The 12,218-nt window shown below is 41.1% G+C and overlaps 1 protein-coding gene across 4 annotated transcripts in view; it reads right to left on the reverse strand.

Annotated features, from left to right (window-relative positions):
• LOC105490381 (copine 4) overlaps positions 1-12,218 on the reverse strand; it is a 505,490-nt gene that overhangs the window by 43,954 nt on the left and 449,318 nt on the right. For all 4 annotated transcript variants that reach the window (XM_071090915.1, XM_011755904.3, XM_071090916.1 and 1 more), the window contains exons 9-10: positions 11,301-11,387; positions 4,476-4,535 (exon numbers count right to left, since the gene is read on the reverse strand). In XM_071090915.1, the coding sequence (XP_070947016.1) occupies positions 4,476-4,535; positions 11,301-11,387 (147 nt within the window). The remainder of the gene's footprint in view (positions 1-4,475; positions 4,536-11,300; positions 11,388-12,218) is intronic.

The following is a 12,218-nucleotide window of genomic DNA, read 5'->3' on the forward strand; positions in this document are numbered from 1 at the left end:
CACCCTGTGGTCTCTGTTTCACCTCCACCCACCTCCTCAAAGACTGAGATGGTGCAGTTGCTCTAGAGTTCTTATGACTCAAGGATTCATGTGAGGTACAAGAACTGTCTTCAGGAGTGCCCTTGACCTCCCAAATTGCATGCAAAATTGGATGTGTGCACTTCCCAGTAAGAGGCTATAGATCATGTATCAGATTCTCAAGTGTTCAGGTGACCAAAAAAGAATAAGAATCATTAACTGTCTAGGGCTCTTTTTAGCATCATTTATCTCCTTCCTTCCACTGGGCTGTTGACTCTGCTTATAGTCTGATTCTAGCTTAAAATCTCTTCTCTTTTAATTTTTAAATTGCCATCCTCTTTGTACCTCTTGCTTTCCCTTCACTGTTAACTTTCTTGAATGAATACTTATACCTGCTGTGTTCATTTCCTTACCTTCTGTTTACACTCTAAGTCCTGGGTCTCACCCATCTCGTTCTGCTTAAGTTGCTCTTTTGAAGATGTTATATGCCTACTCATCGTGTTGTTCTTCACCCTCTGACTTCTCTTTAGCATGCAAGATTGTTGTCCTTGATCTTAACCTTAGCTTTTTCCTCCTGGGCATCTGAGTTACTGCCTCCCCTTGGGCCTTCTTCTCCTCCTGCATTTCTTCTCTTAACTGTTTGCCCCTCCTTCCTCTGCTGCCAGATAGAGGTCCTTTATAATTTCTTGTCATCAGGCCCTTTTCCTTCTATACTCTTCTCTTGGGACATCTCATCCGGAGCCACATACATGTAGCTCCTGACTCTCCCCTGAAACTTAGGCCCATATTTATAAGTACCATCCCCACTGGGGGGTGCTGAAAGTACCTCCAACGTGTCCAAAGCCAAATTCATCATCTTGCCTGAAGCTGCTCAAGCCTCGCATATTACCCTGACCAGGTCCCCCACGCTCTGTCAGTCAGGCACAAAAGCTTTGATTACTTTCAGTCTTCTCATTGTATCCTAGGCAGAGGCTTAGTGCTTCTCTTTCCACAGTACCTCTCCTGCTGCTGCCACCCTTGTTTAGCTTCTTTTCACCTGGCACCAGGCCTGTGGCAGTGGGCTTCCATCTGTTCTTGCTTCATCTCTCGTTCCCCCTTCACCACCATCAAACACTCCCAGCTTTACTGTTGCTTCAAGGCCCTCCTCATTATCCTTTTGAACATGCATTATCCACCAAATTACCTTAAAATTCAAAGCCCTTCAAGTTCTGACCCCAAACTGCTTGCCCAGTACTCCCCTAAATACATCCTGTTTATTCATTTTCCTAATTAAGGTTTTAGTATTTATAATTAGAATATAGTGGTGCATAAATACTTAAGTTTATGGGGGATGCTTTTTAAAGCAAAACCCCAATATCATATTTATTTATCCAATTTGTTCTTTTTTCTAAATGTTACCTCCCTTTGAAGTTTTAGGGTTCAATTTATTATAATTCAGCAAAAGTATTTGGAACAGCTTAGCAGCTGAGGAGAAAGATGCCCCCATCTTTAACGCTCTTAAGATTGAACCAGAAGCACCAGCATCTATGGAAGATACAAAGGCTTTCTCCTAGCCCCTGCTTATATTTTGGATTGGTCAGAGCCACTACAGGAAACAAAAAGTCCACCCAAAAGGTGATTGAGGAAGTTTAATGAAGGGACAATTCACAAACATGTGGAAAAGGTTAATGAAAACTGACCAGAAAAGAGTGGGAGGGAGCAGTTACCAGAATTCAGTAAGAGGAGTGTCTTCAGGACAGGGCACCTGATAGGAACTGTGACCTTCTGTCAGGAAGAAGGTCACTGCTAAACCACGGCCTGGCAGGCAGGCAGCTAGAGAAATAAATATTCCAAGTTCTCTCGCCTCCTATTCTTTGATCTCTGATGGGTGCCTCTCATTGGTCAAACCCAACCAAAAGCTAAAAGCTGGAGAGCTTGGATAGTGCTTCCAAGGAGGTTGGCTTCCTGGGGTACAGAAGTGAGAGTGGAGAAGGATGGAAAGTGACTCTAGGGGAGGAAATGGAGAACATCCAGAACTTTATGTCTCCCCTGGTGCTTGAAGGCTTTTCTCCAGGGAGACAAAAAGTTCGTGTTGGCTAAAGCTCCCTGGTTGCTCAGGAGCCAAGGGTCACATAATGTGCCAGTGGAGGTTTTTGCCTCTGAAAGCCTCCGAGGTATAATTACTGCAATCAAACATTCCTTTTCTCTCTCTCGTCTGCCCATCTCTATGCCAGGAAACCTTCCTCTTTTCACTTCTCATCTCTCTGCCACTGCCTTTTCATGTTGCCAGATGGTTTCAGTAAAATAACCAGGCAGATAATAAACACTTACAGACCAAATTAAATAAGACATGATACTTTTTCTTAACGATTTGCATTACAGCTTATAATTTAAATTAAGTTGCACTACTTGAGCAATAAAAAATTTATAATGAGAAAGCTGACTTAATTTTGGAAGAAAATGACAGAGAAGTGACTGGTATGTTTCCTTTAGTAGAACACTGGGAATAGAATACCTAGCAATTCTCTTCTGAGTCCCCAACCTGAAACCCTACAGGAGGAAGGGCTTTGTGGAGGAACTATTGTTGGCTGCCCCCTTCTCCACAGCACTCATCTGTACATTCTCCTCTTCTCATTCCTTGCTCCAGACTGCTCTCCTCACTCACACCTCCCACAGGTCTATCAGTTGACACTGGAGTACATGGAAAGCTGCAACTGGGGTGTTGCTGGAGACAAACACTGAAGCAGTACTCCCAGTGGGGAGTGCTCCCAGTAGGGAGTGGGGAGTCAGCAGACTGAGAAAGGAGGGGAGAGCAAAGAAGGACACAGGGATATCTGAGAGTCAGGATGTGGAGCTGGGAACTCTTTGGGTTGGGGCTCAGCTCCTGATTTTTGCTGGGGCTGATTCTTTGCAGCACAACTTGAAGGGCAGAGCAAGCCCCTGAAGGTTGAATACAGAGTTGTTCAAGAGCACGGGATCTACAAAATCTAAACCAGACTGAAATCAATAGAGCTTTCCCTTGAAAACCTATAAATAGTTTCCTGAAATCACTTTTTTTGCCTAAGATCTTGCGAAACTATTTCCAGTAGCTCTGCTTTATGACACTGCTTGCTCCATACTTCCATTTGGGTATGCTCAGAGCAGCAATGAGCCCACAGGACAGCTAGAGTTAGACGTGCATCCTCAGTGAACATGCTTGCTACCTTCTGTATGTGACAGTATGAATGTAGGAAGGCTTGCTGGCTGTGCATTAGAGAATCTTAGACTTTAAAGAGGTGACCAAACTCTAAAATTAGCTCCTGTAAGTATTCAGAGATAAATGCACAATATCCCAAGTTTAGGCAGGACGTAGGTAGACCTCCTTGAGATTAGGGCAGAGGATACTTCCCTAGCTAAGGAGAAGCTAGTTTAGTAAATGGCCATTTGTCTCATCCCTTTGAGACTCCTTTTAGTCCCTTGAGCACCACCATTCCTGGTTCCAGGAATATATTGGTCCTGTCTACTCTCTTGGGTCCAAAGCTTGACTAAAAAATTAAACCCATTTTCTTTCCTTTTTCACATGACTGAGCCAGTCAGGGAGCTGAACAGGGCTGAGCTTCATTAGTACATTTCTGTAAGATGAGAAATCTTACAGAAATGAGTACAAGTTGTATTTCTCTTGCTTACATCCACATTGCTTTCCAAAGGGTTCTAGCACATCTGTCTTTTGCCATCTGGGGATTCTCTTTCTGGAAGTCACATCTGACCAAACCGAGGAGGATTTTGAATATTAAGTCAGTGAAAGTCAGTTGTTCCAGTGCAGATGGACTCACAACCTTGACCTACTTAGCCACTTTAAAAAGACTCAGCCTACCTAGTCTAATATACATCAGGGGTGTATAAATCCCAAGGGCACACAAATTGCATACAGGGGATGATCCTTGATCCACTCACTGAGTCTTGACACCCACTCTACTTCTCAACCTTGACCTCGGCCTGGTTCTCCGATCTTTGGAATTCATCTTTTCATTGCCTATTGAACTGTTTGTATGACTTACTCTTGGTCCTGACCACTGGGTATGACATTGGTGCTGTAGTCTAGTCACATGAACACAACCATGGCATCTGCCTTGGCTCAGTGGAACTTACTTGCATGGCTTACTTCCTTTCAATTTTTCTCACCAGGTGATGGAATCTGACAGGCTACACTGCTTCATGCCTCACATAGTTACTGAAGAAATGGGAAGCGTTAGGAGGATTCCCCAGACCACGTGAGGTTGAGTGGCATAAATTTCCTGATATGATGCTGAAAACTATACTTATTAAAGAAAACAGAAGTGTAAACACATTTCAAAAACATGATTCCATACGTTTCAACAATGAGACTTGAACAAAGCTGACCGAAGGTTAAAATAAGCTTTTGTCTGCTTATCCCCCAAACCCAGTGCCACTCCTCATCTCTTGCTTCCTGAATAAGAACAAACATGGAAACAACTTACTGTAAACTGGATTTGGCAGCCACCCATGATGTAGTCCAAGAAAGAGTGCATCTTGTGAATCTGCATAGGAGGGGAGAGGAACCTGGGTTAGTAACAGCACAGTCTATTTCCTGATATATTGGAGGCCTAAAGGTTGGTGACTGATAAGCTGCTAAGCCAGAGGAAAGGGCAGACAGACATTGTTGATAAAAGATGGGTCAGTTATGTTTGTTCTGTTAAAGGAGAGAAGGAAGGCAATATCAATACAGATGGGCCTTTGAGGGCTGCCAATATCTATCCCCTGCTCCCCTCTATTATGGTTTATGCAAATTTTAATCAGCTTATGCCTCTGAGGTGAGACTAAAACTATATTTTCAAGTGTCACTACTGTTTTGAAATGAATGATGTCTCACACATGACTTCAGTCTTGCCTCCCTGTATCTAAGTCCCAGTCCTGGTGACATTTTTAATATGCAGGTAATTTAGATAGGCAGTTTTAAGATACCATTAGCTGAGAAGGTAATTTGCTGACAATTTCCAGTTAGTTAAATGCCTCCCCTGCCATGAACAACAATGACTAACATTTATTGGGCATTACTGAATGCCAGGTACTTAACATCTTTTACCTCATTTAATTCTCAGAACAACCCTATGAAGGCGGTACAACTATTATTATTGTACCTTGTTTATAGATGAGAAAATTAAGGTCAAGATCACAATGCTAATAAATGGTAGAGTTGAGACTCAAATGATGCAAGTCTGGGAGACATACTCTATCCTTTTGACCTCTATGCTGGAAGCCAGTATGGTTGTTGGGTTATGCCAACTGCCATCACCTGTGTTCTCAAGTACTTTAGGGATTTCTGGTCTTAATTTACATTTCTTTGTGATATTGCTGCTTGGCTTGGCTCTTGGTGATATTCTTGTATTCGTTTATTCAACAATTATTTATTGAACACTCACTATGCACTATATTCTAGGACTACAATGATTAGAGAAACAGATACAGTACTTGTAGCCATGGAGCTTACAGTCTGGATCCTACCTGGAGAGTCAGTAACTGTAATTTTTGACTGTCACTTCTCAGATTCCATCTAATGCTCAGGAAGCTTCTTAGAGACTGACCGAAAAAATCAGTGTTCGTCTCTCTAGATATCACCTCCAGGTGGCACACATCTATTGGCATACTTTTCTTAGAATTGATGTTCACTTGGTCTCTAAATAGTGCTCACTTTTGGTGTCCTGATGGCAGTGCTTTGCCTGATAGTTGGGACTCCATTCTGCTGTGTCTGTATATCAAAGAAATAAGAACTTGAAAGTGAGCAAAATAACAGTGCTTCTGAGCACTGAACTGTAAGAGCAATTCATGGAAGAAAAAAAATTGTGTGTACACAGTCACCTTAAGGAGAAAAATAACCATTGAATCTTGATCTTTTCTCCTGCTGCTTTGGGCAAGGGGTAGTCACATAACTGTTTAGAATGCATCCAGGATTTGATTTGTAAAGTTATGATAAGATGTCTGATATGGAGACAGTCCTGACTCTATAAGAAGAGTTTATTGCTCAGAGTTCTTCAAAGGATAGGAGGCATGTTATGCCACACAGGAGGGTCACATGGGGAAGCACCAGGATAGGTCAGGAAGGAAAAGCAGTAAGGGGAAAGCAGGCAAATCATTTATTTATTTATTTATTTTTTTCCATAGGAAGGAGTAGGTGAGGCAGGATAAGCAGCTGAGCAGGCCTAGGATTGGATAGTTTGAATAATTTCAGCAGGTTTTGAAATCTGTCAAAACCATAGGAGTGGTTTCTAGTTATCTGATACCTGACCCTTGGGTCACATAAGATGGGAGAACATTGGCTTGGTGTGTGAGAGTTTGATAAGGGAGGTGATTGGGGGTTTGAACTAAAAAATGATTGGTTTGCATGTCAAAGGCATGCTAGAAGGCAGGTTGTTTGCTGTCTGTAGGAACCAGCTAACATTGGGAGAGTAGTCCCTCTTAGGTTCATAAGGTCCAAAGTTGTCAAAGCATCAAAAAATATTGAAAAAAAAGATTAATACAATGACCCCAGATGGCCAATCATAAGACATTATCCCCTAGTCTCAGTGATTGGTGTAAAGGGTAGGGATATGACCCAAAGCAGACCAATTATTCTTTTCCCCCACTATCTTGTTAGGTAAGGATATAATCCTGTATATAGACATATTAGGTTCCTTCTAATATATTAGGAAACATTATGTATGTATACACACAGATAAACACACACATACACACGTATACATATATACAATCACGTGTCATTTAATGATGGAAATACATTCTGAGAAATACATTGTTAGGTGATTTTATCATTCCATGAACATCATAGAGTATACTTACACAAACCTAGATGGTATATCCCACTATACACCTAGGCTATATAGTATAGCCTATTGTTCCTAGGCCACAAGCCTGTACATCATGTTATTGTACTGAATATTGTAAGCAACTGTAATACAACTGTAAGTCTTGTGTATCTAAACACATCTAAACATAAAAAGGCACAGTAAAAATATGGTATAAAATATAATAAATGGCACACCTGTATAGGGAACTTACCATGAATGGAGCCTGCAGGACTAGAAGTTGCTCTGAGTGAGTCAGTGAGTGAGAGGTGAGTGAATGTGAAGGCCTAGACTGTTATTATACACTACCGTAGACCTTATAACACTTAAGCTACACTAAATTTATTTTAAAAATAAAGTAATTATATTACAATGGCTACAAGTCACTAGGTGATAGGAATTTTTCACCTCCGTTATAATCTTATGGGAGTACTGTCATATCTGTGGTCCATCATTGACAAAATGTTATTATGCAGAGCATGACTGTATATATACATATATACATGTACGTACAGCTGCTCCTGAACTTACAATGGGGTTACATGCTAATAAGCCCTTCATAAGGTCAAAAAATTATGAGTTGAGTCATCATAAATTGGGGACCATCTGTGTGTGTGTACACACACACACACACACACACACTCACATATATATAGGTGTATCTTCTTTTATTGTACCTCACTTTATTGAGCTTTATATTTTTTACAGATTGAAGGTTTCGGACAACCATAGAGCATGACTATTGGTGCCATTTTCCCAACAGCATGTGCTCACTTTGTGTCTGTGTCACATTTTGGTAATTGTTGTAATATTTCCAAATTTTTCATTATTATTGTATCTATTACAGTGATCTGTGATCAGTTATTTTTGATGTTACCATTGTAATTATTTTGGGGTGCTATGAACCAAGCCCACGTAAAATGGTGAACTTCATTGATACGTGTTGAATGTGTTCTCACTGCTCCACTGACTGGCCATTCCTTCATGTCTCTCCCTCTCCTTGGGTCTCCCTATCCCCTGAGACACTACTCTATTGAAATGAGGCCAGTTAATAACCCTACAATGGCCTCTAAGTGTTCAAGTGAAAGGAAGAGTCACACATCTCTTACTTAAAATTAAAAGCTAGAAATGATTAAACTTAGTGAGGAAGGCATGTCAGTAGCTGAGGTGGGCCAAAAGTTAGGCCTCTTGCACCAAACAACCAAGTTGTGAATATAAAGTAAAAGCTCTTGAAATTAAAACAGTGAATATACAAAGGATAAGAAAGTGAAATAGGCTGATTGCTTATGTGAAGAAAGTTTTAGTGGTTTGGCTAAAAGATCAAACCAGATACATCATTCCCTTAAGCTAAAACCTAATCTAGAGCAAAGCCCTAACTCTCTTCAATTCTATGAAGGCTCAGAGAGGTGAGGAAGATGCAGAAGAAAAGCTTGAAGCTAGCAGAGGAGGTTGGTTCATGAGGTTTAAGGAAAGAAGTTGTCTCTGTAACATAAAAGTGTAAGATAAAGCAGCAAATGCTGATGGAAAAGCTGCCAAAATTTATCCAGAAGATCCAGCTAAAATCATTTGATGAAGGTGACTACACTAAACAACAGATTTTCATTGTAGATGAAACAGTCTTATATTGGAAGAAGATGCCATCAGGACTTTCCTGGCTAGAGAGGAGAAGTCACTGCCTGGGTTCAAATCTACAAAAGGCAGGATTATTCTCTTGTTAGGGGTCATTGCAGCTGGTGACTTTAAGTGGAAGCCAATGCTCATTTACCATTTCAAAATTTCTAGAGCTCTTAACAATCATGCAAAATCTACTCTGCCCGTGCTCTATAAATGGAATAGCAAAACCTGGATGGCATCACATCTGTTTATAGCATGATTTACTGAATATTTTGAGTCTACTGTTGAGACCTACTGCTCAGAAAAAAAGATTCCCTTCAAAATGTTGTAGTTCATCAACAATAGACCTAGTCACCCAAAAGCTCTGATGGAGATGTGCAAGGGGTTTTATTGTTGTTTCCATGACTGCTAACACAATATCCTATTCTGCACCCCATGAATCTAGGGGTAATTTTGACTTTCAAGTCTTCTTATTTAAGAAATACATTTCATAAGGTTATAACTATCATTATAGTAGCTTTTCTGATAGATCTGAGAAAAGTAAATTGAAAATTTTCTGGAAAAGATTCATGATTCTAGATGCCGTTAAGAACATTCATGATTCATGAGAGGAGGTCGAAATATCAACATTAATAGGAGTTTGGAAGAAGTAGATTTTAACCCTCTAGGATGACCTTGAGGCGTTCAAAAACTTCAGTGGTGGGAGAGACTGGAGATGTGGTAGAAATAGCAAGGGAACTGGAATTATAAGTGGAGCCTGAAGATGTGGCTGAATTGCTGCAGCTGATAAAACCTGAATGGATGAGGAGTTACTTCTCATGGATAAACAAAGAAAGTGATTTCTTGAATCTGCTCCTGGTGAAGATGCTGTGAACACTGTTGAAATGACAACAAAGAACTTAGAATATTCCTTAAATTTAGTTGATAAAGCAGTGGCAGGGTTTGAGAGGATTAACTCCAATTTTGAAAGAAGTTCTGCCGTGGGCAAAATGCTATCAGACAGCATCACATGCTACAGAGAAATCTTTCATGAAAGACGAGTCAATTAATGAGAAACTTCATTGTTGTCTTATTTTTAAAAGTTATCTCAGCTACCCCAACTTTCAGCAATTACCACCATGATCAGTCAGCAACCATCAATATCCCCAGATAAGACCCTCCCCCAGCAAAAAGATTATGACTTACTCAAGGCTCATATGACTGTTGCATTTTTAGCAATAAGGTATTTTTAAACTAAAGTATGTATGGTTTTAGACATAATGCTATTGTATACTTAATAGACTACAGTATAGTGTAAACGTAACTTTTTTTTTTTTTTTTTGAGACGGAGTCTCGCTGTGTCTCCCAGGCTGGAGTGCAGTGGCGTGATCTCGGCTCACTGCAAGCTCCGCCTCCCGGGTTCACGCCATTCTCCCGCCTCAGCCTCCCAAGTAGCTGAGACTACAGGCGCCCGCCACCACGCCCGGCTAGTTTTTTGTATTTTTAGTAGAGACGGGGTTTCACCATGTTAGCCAGGATAGTCTCGATCTCCTGACCTCGTGATCCACCCGCCTCGGCCTCCCAAAGTGCTGGGATTACAGGCTTGAGCCACCGCGCCCGGCCGTAAACGTAACTTTTATATGCACTGGGAAATGAAAGAATGTGTATGACTTGCTTTATTGCATTGGTTTGGAATAGAACCCAAAATAGCGCTGATATAGGCCTCTATACATATACATATACATATACATATACATATACATATACATATACGTATGCCTGTATACACACATACACACAGAACATACACACACATCAATCATCTGGATAGCAATTGAGTCCTGTATGGTGGAGTCAGAGACACATGGGTTAAAATCTCAGCTCTTAAATTTACTACTTGTGTGACTCTGAGCTAGGTACATAAACTCAGTTGAAAGTAGATATCTCAGGGTTGTGGTAAGAGTTTAACAGAGTTTATTGTAGTTATTTTCGCATAGTAAGTACTCAACTAGTGGCAGCATCACTCCCAGATTTGAGTTAAGAAGTTTAATTATTAGTACATGTGATTGTCTGCAAAGTTTTAGCCCCTCTGGAAGGGATTCATAAGTCCTTTAATCTTCTCCTGTTGTCTTGTTTTTATGGTACACTTTCAGTATGAGTAAGGTACCACATATAAAACACTGGACAGGCAGGGTGTGGTGGCTCACGCCTGTAATTCTAGCACTTTGGGAGGCTGAGGCAGGCGAATTACAAGGTCAGGAGATTAAGACCATCCTGGTTAACATGGTGAAACCCCATCTCTACTAAAAATACAAAAAATTAGCTGGGCATGGTGGCACGCACCTGTAGTCCCAGCTACTTGGGAGGCTGAGGCAGGAGAATTGCTTGAACTTGGGAGGCAGAGGTTTCAGTGAGCCGACATCACACCACTGCACTCCAGCCTGGGTGACAGAGCGATACTCCGTCTCAAAACAAAGCAAACAAAACCAAAATAAAACAAACAAACAAACAAAAAAACACTGGACACTGTGAAGGGCATATAGTAGGTGTTCTAGAAGTGTTGGCTTCCCCATTTGGAGATCTCCCTCTAGCCCTGCTCTGGGCAGAGAAGATCCTAACCTATCAGCAGCACTCTCCTGTCTTTGGGGCAGGGGTGTACCTGGGGAGAGGACAGTGACACTGGACTGCCACAGCTCCACGACCACCCATGCTTACATTTCTCATTTTATGTTCTTTAATACATGACATTTTTATTTTTATTTTAAAAGATCACATCTTTTTTATACTTTTTTCCTCTCACCACACCACCTGAACTCTTCCTCTCAGATAGCCCTAACTTCATACTCCTGGAAGAGAGGGTTGCATACATACCTTGCACAGATTGAGAATCACGGTGCCTGAGTTCTTGTAATTCTTCTTCTTGGCTTTGTACTTGGGATTGATACACTCCCACTGCACCTGAAAGAAGGGTCATAGCATGAGAATCTGTTCAGGAAAAAGCCGAGTCATTCCATAAGGCCAAACTCCTAGGTGCTGCTGAGGACAAACTGAACTGGAGGGCTGACAAATAGTCTCTAGGTGGTAACTCTTGCATGTAGAGGAGCAATAAGGGGGAGTGGTTGAGAGTGAGACTCTGCTGTCAGACTTCTAGTTTAAAATCCCAGCAACGCCACTTCCCTGCTATGTGACTTTTGGTAAGTTACTTGATTGCTCTATGTCTTGGATATCTTCTCTCCAAAATGGAGCTTATAATTATTCTCTATCTCATAGGATTATTGTGAAGACTGATTAACCCAGGTAATAAATTTAGAACAGGGCCTGGCGCATGTCAATGCTTACTATTAATATGGTCAAATCAAACAGTACAGGGAAGAAGAAATCTGCAGGAATACAGTTGAGTGATGACCAAGTGCTAAGTCTTACTGCCCGAGAATTGACTCAAAAGGTTAGTAAATAGTGAATAGTCAGGCTAGAGAAATTTAGTAGGGATAATAATAAATTTACATAGAACTTCACAGAGAGCTAAAATAACGGATTGACATGTGTCCCAACAGTGACACAGTAGATCTCCAAAGGGGCCTTTTTGAGGGATAAGATCAGAGCTACAGGAGTGGCTGGGAATTGAGGAGTCAGCTGGGAACTAAGGGGAATAGGTCTCCAGCCTACAGAAGATTTAATGGCACAAAATCTATTGTAAATCAAATATCCAAGAGTCGTTGAATGTTTCTGCCCACCAGCCTATGAAAGCTGAATCTCTGGATTTCTACTCAAGAGACAAAATTTCACTAC

This window comes from Macaca nemestrina, chromosome 2 (assembly GCF_043159975.1).
Source record: "Macaca nemestrina isolate mMacNem1 chromosome 2, mMacNem.hap1, whole genome shotgun sequence".
NCBI classification, from domain to species: domain Eukaryota; kingdom Metazoa; phylum Chordata; class Mammalia; order Primates; family Cercopithecidae; genus Macaca; species Macaca nemestrina.